The 19,990-nt window shown below is 46.0% G+C and overlaps 1 protein-coding gene across 2 annotated transcripts in view; it reads right to left on the minus strand.

Annotated features, from left to right (window-relative positions):
* Positions 1 to 14,028: 14,028 nt before the first annotated feature.
* SPSB4 (splA/ryanodine receptor domain and SOCS box containing 4) overlaps positions 14,029 to 19,990 on the minus strand; it is a 76,472-nt gene continuing 70,510 nt past the window's right edge. The window contains exon 3 of one of the 2 annotated variants that reach the window (XM_063114875.1): positions 14,029 to 15,098. In XM_063114875.1, coding sequence (XP_062970945.1) covers positions 14,971 to 15,098 — 128 coding nt within the window. In that variant the 3' untranslated portion in view covers positions 14,029 to 14,970. The remainder of the gene's footprint in view (positions 15,099 to 19,990) is intronic. The other variant, XM_063114876.1, reaches the window with a different exon arrangement.

Raw genomic sequence — 19,990 nt, forward strand, 5'->3', positions numbered from 1 at the left:
ATAATGAACATGCTAATAATATTGACTTGATCATCACATACTGTTCACAAAAACTGACAGTTGACTCTGTTCCCCATAAATATGTATAATCAATTGTTTCAATTGAAAAAAATTTTTTTAATTTGAAAGAAAAACTGATATATATTCAAGAACATACAAATCCATAATAACTGATAGAATGAGTAGACAAAAAGTCAGCAAGGATGTAGAAGACAACACTATCAACCAACTTGACCTAATTGACATTTATAGCACACTCCATCGAAAACAGTAGAATAAACATTCTCCTGAAATGCACATGGAACATTCACCAAAATAGATTATATTTTGGACCAGAACAACTCTCAATTAATTTCAAAAGATTTAAGTTATATATGTTCTCTGATCAAAATGGAATTAAATTAGAAATCAGTATACAGAAAGACCTCTGGAAAATTTCTATATATTTAAAAAATAATCAATATACTTTTAAACAGTCTAAGAATCAAAGAAAAACTCAAAAGAGAAAGTATAAAGTATTTTAATTGAATAAAAATGAAAACACAACATATCAAATTTTGTGAATACTGCAAAAGCAGGGAGAACTTTATGGCACTAATTGCCTGTGTTAGGAAGGAGGAAAGGTCTCAAACCAATGACTTCTGCTCCTACCTTGAGAAAGTAGAAAAGCAAAGCAAATGAAACTCAACGGAAGCAGAATAAAGGAAATAATAAAGATCAGGGCAGAAATTAATGCTATGCAAAACAAAAGCAATAGAGAAAATTAATTAAACCAAAGCTTGTTCTTTGAATAAATATTGACAAACTTCTGGCCAGACTGATCAAGAAAAAAAGGGAGAAAATACAAATGAGCAATATCAGGAATGAGAAAGGCGACATCATTATGGAATGTAAACATATTAAAAGGAAAATAAATAAACACGAACTTTATGCTAATATATTTCACAACTTAGATAAAATGGAGAAATTCCTTTAAAGTCTCAAACTACCAAAGCTCACTGAAGAAGAAATAGATAACCTGAATAGCCATATATCTATAAAAGAAACTGAATGTGTAGTTAAAAACCTTATCATGAGGAAAAATCTGGGCACAGATGGCTTCACTGATGAATTCTATAAAACATTTAAGGAAGAAATAGTATTTAAATTGTATTCAAACTCTTCTAGAAAATTGAAGAGGAGAAAATCCTTTTCAGCTCATTATATGAGGCCACTGTTACCCAGACACCATAGCCAGAAAAAGACATTACAGACTAATACCCCTCACAAACATAAATGCAAAAATTCAAAAGAAAATGTTAGCAAATTAAATAAAAAAATATATACAAAGGAATAATACATCATTACCAACTAGGGGTTATACTAGGAATCCAAGAGTTGGTTTAACAACCAATCAATCAATGTCACAATCAATGCAATTTACCACATCAATGAACTAAAAACCAAACCATACGATTATCTCAAAACATGCAGAAAAACATTTGATGAAATCCAACATCCACTCCAGATAAAAAATTGACAGCAAACTAGCAGTTCTTCTAAAGGAAATTTTCTCAGCTTGTTAAAAGACATCTGTGAGATACATATAGTTAACATCTTAGTTAACAGTGGAAGACTGAATACTTATGCCACTGAGATCAGGAACAAAACAAGAACGTCCTCTCTCAGTGCTTTCATTCATCCTTGTACTGGAGGGTCTAGTCAATGCAATATGGCAAGGAAAAGAAATAAAAGACATCCAGATTGATAATGAGGAAGTAGAGTTGTCCTTACTTGAAGACAGCATGATCTATTATGTAGAAAGACTGGTGAAATCTACAAAAAGACACTGGATCTAATAAGTGAGTAAAGCAGTGTTGCAAGATATAAGGCCTATATACAAAAATAAATTGTATTTATATATACTAGTAATCAATGATCCAAGGTGACAAACTGTTTAAAAATTTACAGCAGCCTCAACGAATTTTAAATACTAAGAGGTGAATCTGACAAAAGGTGTGCAAGACTTGCCCACTGAAACTGCTAAACACTTTTGAGAGAAATCAAAGAAGACTTAAATAAATGGAGAGACATACCTTTTTCAAAAATTAGAAGAAGACTCAATATCGTTAAGATGTCAATTCTTCCCAAATTGATCTGTAGAGTCAATACAATCCCTAATGAATTCCAAGTAAGTTTTCTTTTTGGGAGAAATCGACAAAGTGTTTCTAAAGTTGGTATGGAAATACAAAGGACCTAGAATAGTCAAAATGACTTTCATAAAGAACAGAGTTGGAGGACTAATACGGCCTGATTTCAGGACTTATAAAGCTACAGTAGTTAAGGCAGCATAGTATTGGCATCAGCACAGACAAACAGGTCAGTGAAACAGAATGAAGAGTCCAGTAAAAGACCATACATTTATGGACAACTAAGTTTTTACAAAGACGCAAAGGCAATTGGGTGGAGAAAAGATAGTTTTTTCAACACACAGTGCTGAAGCATTTGCGTATCTACATGTGGTAAAATGACTTTGACCAATGCCTGGAAGGAAAAAACTAACTCAAAGTGGATCAAAGACCTAAATGTAAAAGCAAAAACTATAAAACTTCTAGAAGAAAACATAGGCAAACAGAGGAAAATCTTTAGGATCATGTGTAAGGAAAAGATTTCTTTAATAAAACACCAAACGCATAGTCTATATGAGAACAAATTAGTGATTTGTGACTTCATTGAAGTTTAGACTTCTGTTCTTGAAAGACACTGTTAAGGAAATGAAAAGACAAGCCACACACTGGGAGAAAATAAAGCATATACTGATAAAGGATGTACATACAGATTATATAAAGAACTCTCAAAACTTAATAAAAACAAACATATCAATGAAAAACAGGCAAAATATTTGAACAGGTATTTCAGCAATGATATATGGATGGTAAATGAGCATATGAAAAGATGTTCAACATCATTAGTTATTAGGGATCTGCAAATTAAAACCTCAATGAAATTCTACTTCACACCTAGTATTACAAAAGCTGTTTATATCAAATGTTGACAGGGATGTGAGGGAACTAGAACTCTCTACTGGTGAGAATGTAAAATGGCACAACTTTGGAAAACAGTTTGGCAGCTTTTTAAAAAGTTAAACATCCATCTACCATATGATCCAGCACTCTACTAGGTATTTACCCAGGGAAAAGAAAGCTTATGCCCACACACGAACGTTTATAGCAACTTTATTTGTAATAGCCCCAAACCCAAACCAACCCAACGTCCATCAATGGTGAATGGATAAACAAATTGTGGTGTCTCCATCTAATGAAATGCTACTCAGCAATAAAAAGGAATGAACTATTGCTACTCATGAGAAACATGAATGAATCTTAGAATAACTATGCTGAGTTATTTATCTGAAAGAACACAGATAAAAAGAGTACATAAAAACTAAATATGTTCTTTAGCCATCAAAAATGAAAATAGGGCTGGGGCGAGCATGGTGCTGATAACACCAAGGTCAAGGGTTAGGATCCCTGTACTGGCCAGCTGCCAAAAAGAAAGAAAAAGAAAAGAAAAAGAAAATAACAAGGTATTAAACTCCGAGCTTGGACACCAGTCAGTGAAGAACACATTGATGGCAGAAAATGATTAGTGACTTGGAGATCAAATCAAGGAATTTTATCTTCATTTTCAAAGCTTGATGAGAAACGGCAAGTTGGTTTCAACAGTCAGAATCTCCTTGATTATTAACTGATGTGACCAGCTGTAAATATTTATCCTTACAAATCAATTCACCTGCAGAGAATCCATTGCTTTTTTTTTTTTAATGGACAATTTCTAATAACAAGAGTAGAACAAATCTTAAAATAGACTCTCACATTCTCATCACCCATCTTCAACAGCTTTCAGCTCCTTGCCAGTCCTGTTTCATGTATATATTCCCACCCACTCCCCTGGCCCCAGCCCTGATACCATGCCATTTCATCTGAAAATGCTTGTATTTCCACAAGAAAAGGATTCTTTTCGATCCCTGTTTTAAATTTCTAATAACTCAAAGCCAGTCCTGGCAACTTCATCTGAAAATCTTGGAGGGTTTGGCAAAGAATATGGGATCGCCTACACATTGAGAAAGGAGAAGCAATCTACCTGCCAAGAGATTTTCTTAAGAAAAGGAAAAAGAAAAGGCTTATCTTCTCTGTTTACTAAAAAAAAAAGTTTACTTTTTCCTTAGCTAGTGGGCAGTGATATCCTCTTTGGCTCTGTGTAAAAATCCCAGAGGCTGTTGTGTAACATGACCATTATCCAAGAAAGACATGTGCATTATAGACGGGAATTTGCAATTCTAGAATCTATGGCCTGTGTTCAATCAGGCTCCTGAGGGCACCCACACTTGGTTTACAGCAGGCCACTTGATCAGGGGAGTCACTGAACAGATAGATGTCACACTCCTGTGAGTGCTTCTAGGACATCAGTTCTCAGGAGATGTTTTCACTAGACAATGGGATTCTTTGTTTGTCAAAATCTTGAAATCTCTTAGCTTCCTTGTTTTTTTTTTTTTTCTGCTATGAAACCATCTCCCTGTTCAGATGCAGTAACTGTACTAGTTACTGCCAAGGAAAACACTGCATTGAATCCAAAGCATTTCTAGAGAGAAGAAAGTAGCTTTTTAAAAACAGAAGTTTGGGGATCCTACTTTCTCCTTCCCTCATTTAAAAAAAGAATTTAGTTAGACTATACATAAAGTACACAAATCCTAAGTACATAGTGTGATGAATTTTTACTTAAGTATGTATTCATATAACTATCACCCAGATAAAAATGTGGAATTTTTCTAGGACCCCAGCAAACTCCCTCATGCTCATTCCCCATTAACATTCCTCACCCCTTCCCCTGCCCCTAGAAAGTAATAACTATTCTGATTTCCACAACTATAGATAACTTTTGCCTATTCTTGAATTCACCTAAGTGAAATTGTGTATTCTTTTATGTCTAGCATCTTTCATTCAGCATTGCCATGAGATTCATCTATGCGGTGTGTAGTAGCAGCTTGTTTGTTTTGTTACAAATTGTTAGACAGCATTCATTGTATGAATATGCCACAATTTATTTCTTCTCTTCTGCTACTGATGCCATTTGAGTTGTTTCTAACTTGGGGATGTTAGAAATAGCAGTGCTATCCTGGGCCAGTTATGTGTATTGCAACTCCTCTCAGATTGTGCCTTTGACTTTGTACTCTTTTAATGTGTTCCTTGATGAAGAGGAGTTATTAATTTTGATGAAGTTTGATGTGTTAATCTTTTCCTTTACGGTTAGTGCATTTTGTGTTCTGTTTAAGAAAGCCTTGTTTACCGCAAGGATGTGAAGATTTTTTCCTATGTATTCTGTAGCAGCTTTTTTGTTGTTGCTGTTTTGCCTCTCATGTTTAGGTTTCTAGTCACTTTCAATTTAGTTTTTGTCTGTGATGTGAGGTAGGGGTGAAGATTCGTGTTCTTTTCTAAATGGATATCTGATTGATCCAGCACCATTTATTGAAAATGCCTCTTTCCCCCACTGAAGTGCAGTAATACAATTCATTGACCATGTAAGTGTGGGTCTGTTTCTGGATTCTATTCTATTCACTGGTCTATTCGTTTATGCTTATACCAATATCAAACTATCTTAATTATTGTATCTTTATAGTAGTTCCAGTATCTAGTAATGTAAGTCTCTTATTTTGTTTTTCTTTTCTAAGATTGTTACAGCCATTTTAGGTCCTTTGCATTTCAAAATGAATTTAGAATCAACCTGTCAATTTCCACAACAAAACTTAGAACATTTTTATTGTTACTGCATTGACTCTGTAGGTCATTTTGGGGAAAACTGACATTTTCACAGTATTGAATCTTCCAATTGACAGTTTTCAGTATAGAGTTCTTGCACATTTTCCTATTTTTGTTATTATAAACGTCACTGTTTTAAATTTCATTTTCTAATTGTTCGTTGGTAATATGTAGACATACAACTTTTAAAATATTGGCCTTTTATCCAGAGATCTTTCTAAATTCTATTATTAATTGTCATAGTTTTCTGTAGATCCTTTTCTATGTATAAAATGATGTTTTCTGCAAATAATAATGGTTTTGCTTCTTCCATTCCAATTTTTATAACTTTTGATTTCTTGTTTTTGTCTTAAGTTGCCCAGGATTTCCAATGCAGTGTTGCATAGAAGTGGTGATAGTGAACAACCTTTTTTGTTCTTCATCTCAAAAGGAAAGCATTCAGTATTTTATCACTAAATATGATAATAGATGTAGGTGTTTCATAGATATCTTTTACAAGTTTTATGAAAGTTTTTAAAATCATAAACAAATGTCAAATATTAGCAAATGCTTTTTTTACATCTATTAGGATGATGAAGATTTTTTTCTTTTTTCTTTGGATAGTATGATGAATTGTATCACTTTTTCATGGTTAAACCAAACTTGCAGTCATAAAATAAATTCACTTTTGTCATGATGAACACTTTTGTATACCCCTGGACTTGGTTTGCTAACATTTTAAGATTTTTGCATCTCTGTTTTTGAGTACTGTCTCTGGTAATGTGTGCAAGGTGGGTGCTCAGGAATGATCAGACGTATGAACTGCAGATTGTACGTGGGTCGGGCTATGTGCAGGTCATTGCTCTGAGGGCTTCACTGAGGCTTAGTTTCCCTCACTCTCTCTACTCTAAACCAACATCTTTTCATCACCTGTCAAGGAGTGTTTCAGAAAAGTTAATGTTAAGCCTAGCAAAATGCGTCCAGACCTGGTAGGGTGCCCAAACAAGATCAGAATTGCACTGGGGTAATCCCGATCCCAGAAACCCCAGTGGTATTCTGGAGCCAGCTCATGCTGGCTTGCAACAGCTGATGGTTAAAACTTTGGTTATTGATTACAGCCATTACTAAAGATTAAATTATACAAAATTAACAATTAAAGAAGTTATATTAAAAACAAAGGTAATAAATATTCAAAACTCATCACTTTCTAATTATTTTTCTGCATTTCACTAACTGCTGTAATCTTCAGGTAATTTGCATCTATTGTATTTGCATGGTAGAAACAGTATATGATGGTCAGCTGCTAATCATCCCTTCCCAGCTCTGCATTCAGTGACATGACGTCACAGCTTGCAATTGGCTATGGTGGGAGTACTTATATTGTGGAAAACAGTAAACACTCCAAATCAGGGTTTTTTATTTATGCCCAGAGAGTTGATTGTTAAGCATTTACAAGTGCGCCACTGTAGCAACCCAGCTCTCTGCTCTCTGCTCCTCTTTCCTGCTTCGGGTGGATCTGGCTTACTCAATATTGACCAGTTTACTAATTTGTGTGTCTTTCCTACTAGAGCATAAGCTCCATGAGGGTGAAGATTTTTGTTTGTTTTCTCCATCGCAGTAACCTCAGTATCGACGGCATGACTGGCACATAGCAGTCGGTCAAGAAATATGCGTTGAGTGAGTGAGAGAATGAATTAGGATTGTCTTCACGTCTTCCCCATCCCAATGCCTCCATGCACCTGTCCCTGAGCCCCGTGGACGGGCCTGTTTGTACCAGCTCTTTCCCAGCCCCTACCCCCACGGCCTCCATTCCGGCCTTCCTTCTGTCCAGGGAACCAACAGCCTTTTCTTCAACTTCCCCTCCCCTCCCCTTGCCTACTCGATAAGCCCCCATCCACAGACCCTCCATGCTGTCCCAAAACACAAAGTGGACCTCATCATTCCTGCTTCAAACTCACTGTGGCTCCTGCATTAAAAAAAAGTTTAGTCCCAGGACCGGGCCCTGTCTCTCTGGTCACGTGGTTGGGTTGTGCTTTGGGCGGAATATAATCCTGATGGTAGCGAAGGCGCCTTGGAGGTGCTTCGGACGTTCAGCCTCTGATGTTCAAGTGACCGAGGTGTGGGAGTGCGACTCGAAGCTGGGGGATACGTTTGGAACAAATTAGCTTTTATCTGGTTATACACTAAAGTTTTGCATTTTTTGCAATTTCGTTTGTCTATGAGGATAGAAAAGTCCATTGAATATAGTCTCTTGACACCCATACATCTGCTATCCCGCCTTCTCTGCCCTGCTCTGCGTGTAGGAAGCTGACCTCTGGGGAATACACCAATCAGGGCCCCTGGTCTGCTGTGCTCTGAGGAGTCCAGCCAATGGGAGACACAGACAGGAGAAGGGAGGCGGGACAAGAGACAAGTCCGGGCTGTGGTTGGAGGGCTGTGTTCTGCACAGCTCCTGGGAGGGGGCTGCCTCTTAAAGCTACAGTGTTCCTTTTTTCAGTTTCTGCTCCCTTCTCTTGGCGCTCTGAGCCTCGGGGTTTTCCCTTCACACTGTTGCTAGCCCAGGGTGCTTCACCCTCAGTTGTTGTTTTTCCAGACCCTGCCCACACCTCTGCAATTAGTCCCTTTATTGTTAAACTCTCCCAGGTCTACCATTTGAGTGTGCTGGCTGTTTCCTCCCGGAGCTCTGAACCACACCGGAATGGACTGGATGTTTGTGTCGTCCTTTCATTCATCTGTTGGAATCCTAACCCCCAGTGTGATTGTATTAGGAGGTGGGGCCCTTGGGAGGTGATTAGGTCGTGAGGGTGGGGCTCATGAATGGGGTTAGTGCCCTTATAAAAGAGGCCTCGGAGAGCTGGCCTGCTTTCTCCTCTCTGCCATGTGAGGGTGCAGGCAGCAGTCAGCAGTCAGCAGTCAGCAACCCGCAAGAGGGCCCTCACCAGACCCCGGCCATGCTGCACCCTGCCCTCTGACTTCAGCCTCCAGAACTGGGAGAAATATCTACGTTTCTCTTGGGTATGAGCCACCTGATCCATGGTACTGTGTTATTGCATCCTGAACTAAGACATATCCCACGCCCTTATTCCTGAGTGAGTACAGGCCTCCAGACTTCATCACTGTGCCCTCCCTGTGCAGCTTGCCCTGGGCACTGGGACCCCCAGCAGTCCACATCACACTCCAGCCCTTCCCCTGTCCCCAGCATTTGCTTCTGCTGTGCCTTCCCTCCTCTGGCCCTCTGCTCACGCCGTCAGCAGGCAGCTGACACGGCATTGGCATGTTTGCACATCAGTCTCCTGCTGATGTGTGGGTGCTCTTGGGCAGCAGGAGTGCCCTTGGGTCTGGCGCAGAGCTTGGTATGGAGCTGCTTGTTCAATCAAAGTGATGACTGAAAGGCAACCCTTTCCTTCAAATGCCATCCCTATGCAGCAAATCTTCAGCATATTATCTCCCTTGGATGGAAAAATCCCCAGGTCCAGGCCAGTGTTACTGAGGCCTCTGGTGTTGGTTGGAAGAATGGGAAACAATTTACCCTGATCCTCCTGCATGGGCCGACTGGTCTGGGCACTTAGTCAACACAGGGCTCCTCATAGAAAATAGCACTGCTTTGGGGGTAGATCAAGCAGGTGGGGACATTGCCACCAAGCCAGGATTGGCTTGTCACTGGCTTATTTTACTCTCCAAACCCATGGGACAAGAGGAAAGGGGCAAAGTTATCACTGGTCAAATGAATTATCTTGCTTAAGGAAGCAAGGTTTGGAAATATCAGGAACCAAATCATTCTTATAGCCAGGTCTCACTATTGCAAATTCTTCTATTTAAAACAGTACATTCAAGACCAGACCATTTTCAGTCTGCTGTTAATTACTATTCTAAGGTTATTCCGATTGCTTGTGGCAATGGTCTCTAAGAAATTCCCCACACCCCGTGGGCCTCACAGGTCAGGGAGTCGGGGGTGGAATCAATTTGTCAAGAATTGTACAGCATCAGGGCGGAAGTGGATGGTCCTTCCTCACCCACTCGTGACAGCACCCAGCTCAGTGTCACTGGAGGGAAGGAAGAAAGGCTGGGAAGGGTTCCCTGGTTTTGGACTCAACCCCTCTGGTGATGCCTGCCACTCAGCATTCTCCCTTCTCTGGAAATGCAGGGTGGGCTGGGGTGGTGTTCTCTGGTCCAGGATGTGCATTCTCACTAACATCAACCGCCTCTCCCCTGAGACGACTTAATTAAGCACCTCATCCAGGGCTTCTCAGTCCTGGCTGCACATTAGAATCACCTGGGGAGCTGTAAAAACGACCCAGGCTGGGCCCACCCTCCAGAGGTCCTGATTTAATTGGTCTGGAGAAGAGCCTGGGCACTGGGGCATTTCACAAAGTTCCTTGAGGGATTCTAATGTGCAGCCAGGTTGTGGAATCATATCCCCAGCTCATTAAAAGGCCTGAGAGTTCTTCTTTTTCCTCTAGGAGTTCACTGTCTAACCAGGGACACACATGTTATCTCTGATGTCTGAATAAAGATCCTGGTGTCAGTGAGCTCCTTGACCATCGGTGGCCGGGACTGTGAGATACTCCAAAGACGAGTGCGGAACTAGCAGGCTCTCCCCCTCCTCAGCCCTCCCGTGGTTGGGATGTGTGTGTGTGTGTGTGTGTGTGTGTATTATCCATTGAGGTGTATTATATGAACAATCCAGAGACGCAAACTCAGAAACCTTGACAAAGGGATTAAGGCCCATGTGGGAGGCTGTCAGGGAGAGGTCAGGATGTCAAGCTGTGAGAGGGTTGGACATAGGGGTGGACTACAGAACAGAGGGCTCTTCTCCAGGGGCTGTCACTACTCAGCTTTGGCTAACCTCAACATGAAGGAATTTGGACCTTACCAAATCTACCAAATTAGGGTTTACCACATATCTCTATTTTTCAAGAGAAGTTTGAAATCTGGACTTTTCTGTTAAATTACTTGTTTAACTTTTCTGGGGCTCAATTTTATTAAAACACACACACACACACACACATTAAAGCACACACACACACACATTAAAGCACACACACACACACACACACACACACACACACACACACACACACACACACACACACACACACACGTGCATGAACAGAGTAGGATAACAAAACACATCTGCAGGCTGGAATGGGGCCCAGGCCCCTAGGACTAGAGGAAACAGCGGGCCAACTTCTTGTGTTTTGGACTAAAACTGGGGATTTCCACTCTTTGTCAGAGACCTGAAGAGTGAAGCCACGTGGTTCTGTCTGCTGAGCATGCGTACATAAGCCTCTGCTCAGAGGCTTTGGCTGGGGTGAGCCCTGGGGAGCGTGGACAGCTGTCCTGGCACAAATCAGCCGCCAAAGAACTAGGTTACTTGCCACCTGCTGCCACTCTTGCTGTAAAGTCGTGAGATGATGAGACCTTTGTTTCCTAGTAAAAGGTGGCCCACAAAGGAGCCAGCTATTGGTGCAGATGATGGAGGAGAAAAGCAAGAGAAAGAGGGATGGCTTTTATCCAGAAAGTGGCAGCATGAGGTGGGTAAAGAGTGAGCCAGGGTGCTCAGTGGGCATCAGGTCTGCAGGGGACCATGCCCACTACATGCCATATTCACAGACAATTAAAAAGCCATCAGCCTGACTTTTTCAGCAGGTGCCCCCACAAGAAATGGGTCATGGAGAGAAAAGCCAAACCTCAGAGAACATGCCAAGGGTGAGAGAGGCTGGGTGCTGGGTTCTGATGATGGGCACTGGCACTGGGGAGGGGGAGGAGGGTAACAAGGCTCCCAAGACGTCTGCCAGGAAAGACTCTCATTTGTGTGTGTGTGTGTGTTGTGTGTGTGTGTGTGCAGGGAGCACTAACACACATGGAACACTAGAGGTATGTGTGCCTCACTACACAGGCACCCTGAGCTGGCATGTGGGCCCCAGTGGCAGCAGGTGGCTCCCTGACCTCAGCTAGGCTCACTGGAGCTCAGGAGTTCCCTCCTGGAGAAGGCTGGGAGAGCCAGAATTCCCCCATGTGGAGATCCCCCATCCATCCCCTTTCACGTGTTTGGCTCCCTCTGTTTTTTTGGGACTCAGCCTCTCCTCAGAGGCCCTCCCTGATCACTCTCAGCGATGGGGTCCTTCTGCCCCCTGGCTCTCTAGCCCACCTCCAGCTCGCCCCTCCCTCTGGCATCATCTTGTGTCTTTGCTTGTGTGCCGATTGTCTCCCCCTTAAAATGTAAGGGCCAACGTGAGATCTAACAGGGCATGGAACATCCCTGCTCCATGTTCCCAGGACAGTGCTGAGTGCATGCAAATGGCTAATATGTACCTGAGAAATGGCTGAGGGACTGAAAGGGCAGGAGACTCAGGAGGCCTCACGGCCAGGTTCTGGCTCTGGGAGCACATCCTCCCCTCCCCGCTTAGGACTTTCCTTGCACTTTCCCATGGGCATCCCAGCTACAGCAGGCACTTCCACCCACACTCCACCTTTGCTGAGCCCGTGTGTCTTGTCCAGGGCTGTGTGTGAAGGGGCAGGTACAGGACCTGCCCTCTTTAGGTGCACAGCCCGCTGGCAGATGAGGTCACAGGGCGGAGAGGCGCCCAGTCCAAGGGCTGGGGGGAGGGTCCTGGTGCCAGGAGAGGCCTCCTCAGGCTGGGAGGTGAGGAGCTGACTCAGAGCCAGCAGGGGTTGGTGGGGTGGTTAAGGAGGGCTTCCCAGAGGAAGGCTAGTCTAAGCCAGATCCTGGAGAGGGTGAGGTGAGGAAGGGGAGGATGTTGCTGGGGGTGAAGGAAACTGAGAAGCGGGGCTTGGAAGCTAAGACAAGACTGATGCATCCAGGCTGCAGAGCTGGTGCTGAGACTGGGACCTTGTGAGTTGGGGGAAGAGGAATCCTCAGTCACTGGCTACCTGGTCTAGCCCCAACGGTGTGCAGAGCGGGGGGAAGTGACTTACCCAAGGTCACAGCATAGAAGCGAGGAAGCTGGGACTCAAACCCAGGCCTCCTGACCCCCAAGCCTGAGGCCGTTCCTCTGCAGGAAACTGCCTCTGCAACCAAAATGATTGAAAGCTGCCTGAGGCTGAGCCTGGCCCTGAGGTCAGAGTGGGGAAGAACATTGCCCCTGGCGCAGGTGGCACAAGTCTTGTTCTTTTGGTCCCTCCTTGTGAAGGTTGTCTTCCCTTAAAATTGCAGGTCCGGAGAGTGCCTCTTCTTCCAGGAAGCCTTCCCTTCACACCCTAGTCTTCCCTACCCCCCTTCCTGAGCTCATTCTCACTTTAACACGCTGCACTAGAAACATCTCCGCTGGGGATGGGACACACCGAGTACTGGGTCCCTGGAGGTTGGCACACTGTGTGTTGGTGGTCAGCACTACTGAGTGGGTGCCAGGCCAGCTCCAGCCCCTCCTCAGGCCCCAGCCTGGCTCTGACTCCTGACCCGCTTCTAGCCTGGAGCCTGCCCTGCCATATACACCCTCCAGCAATTTGCACTGTTCCATGGTGACCACATACACTTGCCACAGCCACATCCAGCCTACCTCCAGGTCTGCTTGGAAACCTGTAGGGTTTGCCCTGCCTGATCCTGAGCCCCCTTGCAGAGCTACTCCTTGGGCATCATGGCCAGGGCATCAGGAGGTTGACCTGTTTTCCACCATCAAGGCCAGCTCTGCATGGACCCAGGACCCAGGCACATTCTCTCTTCCAGGGCAGGCCTTTGCTATATAGCTGGAGTTTGGGATCAAGTAGGGACAAGACAGAAGAGACGAGAAGTGCCTGGAGAGGGATTCACGTGCCTGGCTTCTGTGGGTCTGAGGATAGACCAGCTAGGTTGATGGAAAAGCTCTCCCAGTGCCTCCCCAAAGAGCATTTAATAAACAGCTGGAGGACTGAATGACAAACTTTATTAGAAATGCTCTTCATTCATCGGTCAAATTCACATTAAAGTGGGGAGGGGGGAGGCGGTGCCGTCTGGGGCTCTGGTATCCCACTGCTGTGATGATTTCCAGTTAACAATGAGTCTGGGCAGAGAGCATCCAAAACACACAAGAGGTGACAAATGGTGGTGGCGGTGGCGGTGGCGGCAGCAGCAGCATCGTCCGTGAGAGGACAAGGCTGGGAGTGGGTGGAGAACATGCCTCCCACATCCACCCTTCCAGTTACAAGGCCGCCTCCACGGACCCCAGGCTGATAAATAAACAGCACACCACACACACATTTGAAACAGGAAACAAACTCACAGAAGTCTCCTAAAGTGGAAAAATAATTAGCTCAAATAAAGGTTTGTGGCAGCCAAACTGCACCCTGAACGGACAGTTGCCCAGAGACCCTTGACACTCCAGGAAGGCTCCCCAGCCCAAGGACGTCATCAGACCTGGGTGTCACAATGCTCCAGACCCCCCCCCATTAGCACCTTAGGACTAAGTACTGTCCTCACCACACTCCTCTTTTAAAACACAAACTCTACTTAAAAGCATAATAGTCAAGGACACACTCTGTCCCTAGGGGAATCAGTCAGACTCATCTTCCCTGAATAGAGGTGCTGGAGTGTCCAGAGAACTGTGTGTCAGTGGCCGGGAGGGAGGGCACATGGAGGGGTGAGTAAACAACATTCCGAGAGGTAAGCCCAAGGCGTCTGGACATTGCTTGGTCCACTTGTCAGCTCTGCAATTAGGCACCCCTGGGGAATAATCTCTCAAAGTGGCACAGACTCCCAAAATGCCACGACAATCCTGCTGCCCTGGCGAGGGGTGGGGCCTGGGAGGGGTACGGGCATCAAGCTGCGTTCATCATTCATTATTCAGAGGCAATTTTCTCCCTGCTCTGGCCAATTTTCCCCTGGCCCTGTCTGCAACGGGGCACACAATAGAGATTCTTCTGCCCAAATGTTTTATTCATTCTTTTGAATAAGGAAACAGCCTCTCCAATCAATACGTGGCTGCTGTGTGTCTCGGTGGGCAGAATTTCTGCCAGGTACAGGCTCCAGGCTCTTCGTGGCTTCCAGGAGGTTTCTGACTTGGGAGGGCTGCTTCGAGGGTAGTAAATACGTTGGCAACAGACATTTCGTGTCCAAAGTTGGTAACATGTCCTGGCCTTTCAGAGAACTGAATGCCCCGGGGAGCCAGGGTGAGGGGGAGACCTCTTCCTGAATGTATTGCGTGACCCAGACTGTGAATGACAGGCAGGCCCAGGCCTGGTCTCTCTGTCAGTGCCTGGCTCACTGGTACTGCAGATAGTTCTTGAGAGACTGAGGCAGGGGCAGGGAGCTGATGTCCTGCAGGCGCTGGCGGCCCAGGGCCAAGCGGATGGATCTCCGGCACAGGTCCATCAGTGGCAGGGGCTCAGCTGCAACGACAGGGAGGCAGTTAGAGTCTCCCCCACACCTCCCTGGCCCCACCTCACCTCCCAACCCCCACTGCACACCGCCTGCCCGCCTGCGCCTCTGAGCTGACCTTCAGGGCCCAGGGCTTCTCTCTGAGGAGCATTCCCTGGCTGCCTTAGCCGAAGGCCCAGAGCAGTGTTTATTAAAGGTGGAATGCAATCACCTGGCTAGACTAGAGAGTGGTGAAATCAATTCAATGGATGGTGACCAGCAATATTTTTACAAAAAGAACAAAGAGAAAATGGGGAGCAATGCCCATAGCATGGATAAGTATATTGTCCCCGGAAAGCTTTGTCTCTGATGTAGGTGTTTAGAGTGTCCCGATGTGAAAAGTACCTCCCACTGCAGGTCATATTCAAAACTGTTGGAAAGCCACTGGGCTGGGGGTGGGGGGTGTGTGCGTCTGCAGTGGGGCTTCCTCTTGGAAAGAGGTTAGATTCTGAGAAACTTGTTTGAAATGACTTTGAACCCTCAAACTTCCCCCACAGCTTCCTTTGATCAGCAGAGGGATGCATTTTCTTCCAACACCCAGTTCTGGAAAAATTCATAAATTAAAATGCATAAGCAATGGAACCTCTGGATATAGGACCAGTTAAACCATGTGTAACTAGGTTTATTGCAGACACTCTTATTAAGCTGATTCTATTCCAGACTCTCTGATTGGCTCTGGGAATACAAAGATAATTAAGCCAGGGCCAGAAGTAGACCTGGAAGTGGGGGAGGGCTCACTGTCCGGGATTGTAAATAGGTAATTTTAATAGAGTGTAATATATGCAATAACTACTAAATGCACAGGGACATACACTGGGCAGTTCCTGTTTGGAGGTGTTGTCTGAAAGCTTCAAAGAGATGACACCTGAGTGGGGTTTTGAAGGGTGAATAGGAGTGTTATAGGCACATGAGGGTGGGGAGGGTGTTCTAGGTGTGTTTTATGCCTACACTCTTGACCACACTCCCATCCTGTGTGATATTATTCCTAGCACAACTCTTGTGCTAGGATTTACAACTTACGGTTTCTTATACCTTAATACATTATAGAATGCTTTTAAAATATCACTTATTCTGTTGCCAAAAAAGCACTAAGATGCAGGTTCAGGCCTCCAGCATGTTCCTGTAGGCCTAGGGAAGTGAGGCCTGAGCAAGCCATGGGAGATAACCCGTGACCACCATCATCTTCCTTCCTGATGCAGCTGATGCCAGCTGACCAGCACCAGTCTTCTCTCCCCAAACTCGCCAGCCCGTCCTGTTGCATGCCTCAGTGTTTTGCCAGTTTTCTCTGCCTAGAACTCTGTAAAATGGGGACAGCAACACTTCCGTCTGTGTGCTGCTGTGATGACAGCATGATACCACATGCCCACTGCCTTACAGGTGCTCTCTAAAATACATCTTGTTTCAGGCCAACAGCTCAAGAGGTACCTTTAAAAAGTCACAACTTACTTATTGTGTCTAACAATGCCTCAGTACATCATCCTAATTGACAACAATGTTCTGCTCTGGAAGAAGACTTACTGGAGCCAGGCCTGGATGTCTGGTTCTGTGCTAAAAATATCACAAGGCAATCATTTCAAAGTTCTCCAGTGACCCGAGTTTTCCTAAATTCTCCATCACAAACTTCCTACATGACCCTGTGTGAGCCACAGGACTGTCCAGGGACTCTGTTTTGCTATCAGTACAACAGGGAAGTTAGCTCAACTGGTTATGATGGTCTACGTCAGTGATGGAAACGAGTGGAGACCTTGGCACAGAGATGGGTGACTTCAGCCGCTTCCCTAGGCTCCCTGAAGTCTTCCCTGCCTGAAGTGGAGAAACATCATGACACGAGTCACCACCCTACCCCCATCCCTGCATTTAAATTTTGAAAGAAGATCAATACTTCAAGATCAAGATCAAATCTAAGGTCAAGAGGTGAGATTCTTTTTCGGTAATTTTAGACAATGGTCAGCCTATGGGGGAGAGTTTGAGTGACAGCCCTGAAATCTGAACTTAAGTATAACTGGGCACTGTTTGTTTTCAGGAAAAGAAATGAGAAGACACACACATGCAAGTACACACACACTCTATGTGTCAGACACTGCTAATCGCTTACCCACAGCCTATGGTTTTGGTGTTCAGAGACTCACAGAATTGCTTCCATGCCTCAGGGCCTCCCCTCATGCTGCTCCTTTTGCCTAGAACACCCTTCCCTACACTTCCTGCCAGGAGCATGACTCTTCTTCCAGGACTCAAATCAGGTGTCACCTCCTCCCCAATGACTTGGCTCCTCTGCCCCTGGGTCTGCACCTGTCAGGTGTCAATCCACTTAATATACTATGCAAATGGACAAGTGTATCATTACCTGTAGTAATGCTACATCTAAAATATGGCATCCCTGTACCAGCTGGCCCTGTCATGGCCAACAAAGACCCTATCTAGAATGCATTTGAAATTTGGAGAGTTTTCTCCTGACAAACTTCACTGTTTCCCCAGCAAAAAGGGTTGTGACTGCAGCCAGGACATGAGGAGCATTTTCAGATGAACTCTGTGCCAAGAAGCGTCATCGGCACAGATGGTTCCCACAGCCCAGGTGGGGCCCTTTTTCTTTCCTGGGACAGAGAACTGTCGAGTTGCTTCATGTGCACAGGAGTGCTGCACAGGAACGTAGTCCTAAATAACGGGCAGCCTTCCCCAACAACCCCGCAGAGTGAGGACGTGAGAAACCTCCAAAGGGGAGAACCCGGGACAGGGAGTGCTTGAAAGATTCCATCCGAATTTTTCAGCTGGACAGTGTGGGGCTGTTCAAAAGACGAAGGCAGTGTGCTCAAGGGGCAGCCCGGGCCCAAGCGCTTGTACCCCTCCCACCCAGTTTCTCTCTGAAATGACAGAAAAGATGTGCCCATGTGTGGGTGCGTGTGCATGAAGGACATGATAACAGTGCTGGAAAACAAGAAAGGCAGTCAGCAGGCTAGACATGTGGGTAAATTCCAGGGACACAGCGAGCAGGTGGGATATGCTGGTGGAGAAACCAAGCAGAGAAGCCAGTAGCCCTGTCCACCAGGGGTGAGCGTGACCTTTACCGAAGGAGCCCTACCCAGAGAAGCCCCAAGCTCTGTGGAGCAAACATCAGGGTAATCCCAACACCTGGGCAGTCGTGTTCCCGTCTCTACCCTGGCTGAAACCTAAGCTTGCTCTCTGCATGAGGCGGGCAGCCTTTGGGAGAAGCTCCTGGCTGGCTGTGAGGTCCAGCCGAGAAGCCGATGGAGCATGAGTGAGCCCTTCTCTAATGCAGAGGTGGGAGCGACTGCTGGGAAAGAAAGACATTTCCACTTAGATGAAGGACTCGAGGGCCTGGCCTGCCCGCCAGCCCCCCTGAGTACTCAGTCGCCCACGGGAAAGTGTGTCCAGAACAGATTCTCACCCAGACCCCCAGCACTCCCAGGGGCAGGGGAGCTGCACTGCTGCAGAGCACACAGCCGCTGCCTTCTCAGAGGCTCTGAAAGAACAGCCTCTCCACCCGCCTAGTCTGAGAGTTGCTCCGGGAGGTGCCCCAACGAAGTGAGAGAGGGGCCCAGCGAACGGATGGCAGGCGCTTCTAGCAAGAGAGGAGAGTGACGGACACTGACGGGAAGGAAGGTTCAGTGGAACGCTGGGAAGGTCCGTTCCATCTCGGAGCCTGGAAGAACCCCCTTCCAGTGGCCACTGTTTCTCTGAAGGGCCACCCCCCCATGTGCTGTATCTCCTACCTCTGACCCTCAGCTTCCCCAGATCTTCCACCGTGCCCTCCAGAACTGCCACCCACACAGAAGAGCGCACCCTCAGCTCCTCTGAGGCTCCCTCCACCTCCCACCTTAACCAAGCCAAGCCTTTTCTCTGAGGACCCCACCACTCAGGGCCAGGACATTCGGAGCTCTGCACTCACCATCTGCCTGGGGGAAATCCCACTTCCTCTGCGCTAACACCACTTGGTTTGGCCCCCTCTCCACCCACACCTGACAGCCCCCTCATGACAAACTCTCCCCAGGGACAACTCTCCCATCACTCGGACTCCTGGTCCTCATCCTCAGGGACCCTCTCCTCCATCCAACCACCCACTCCCTGGGCCATACCATCACCCCTAAATGCCCATTCCTGCACCCCAGTCTCTAACCACTGCATCGGCCACCCCTGCTGTGACCATTATTTCCCCTCAGGGAGACTTTGGGGCCACCGAGCCCTCTATTTCTGCTCAGCCCACACCACTCCTTTTCTTCACCTCCCTCCCCACCAGTGGAACAACCTGCTCTTCCTGGGGCCACAGGGTGTGGGGCAGTGAGGGGCTGGGGAGGTGCAGACTTGGACGCTGAGAAATGAATCAGGAACAAAGAGCATCTCAAATTCAGTTCATCCCTGTTCAGTTCCATCCCAGGGCCTACGTGGACTCGGCCTCTTTCTCCTGACCCTGCCACGCAGCTGAGCAGAAAGTGGCTGAGCAGCTGGGAGCCCCGGGGTCCTGGCTGGCCTCAGCCACCAGCTGGCAGTGGCCTAGCCTTTCTCTCCAGCCTGTGTCTCCATCAGAGCAGCAAATGGCTTGGCAAAATGGCTCGGGTTCCTTTCCACTGGCTGACATTTGGCAGGACAGAATCACATTTAATCCTGGAGTGGCAGGGCTCTGTGCCAGATCAAATTAGGTTTGATAGAGAAAAGTGCACGTGAAAAAGTGAGTGGCAAGGCGGGTGATGATAGGTGTCAGATGAGCCTTGCAGGCCAGAAGCCAGGCAGGCTCCCTGGAGGAGATGGGGCTGAGCCAAGCCCAGGGGACAGGCTGGCTCTAACCTGTTGTTATCAAAGGCAGGGATGGCTGTTCAGAGGCCTCACTCAGCTTGACCAAGTGAGGCTCGTT

The sequence above is a fragment of the Cynocephalus volans genome, chromosome 11 (genome assembly GCF_027409185.1).
Source record: "Cynocephalus volans isolate mCynVol1 chromosome 11, mCynVol1.pri, whole genome shotgun sequence".
Classification (NCBI taxonomy): domain Eukaryota; kingdom Metazoa; phylum Chordata; class Mammalia; order Dermoptera; family Cynocephalidae; genus Cynocephalus; species Cynocephalus volans.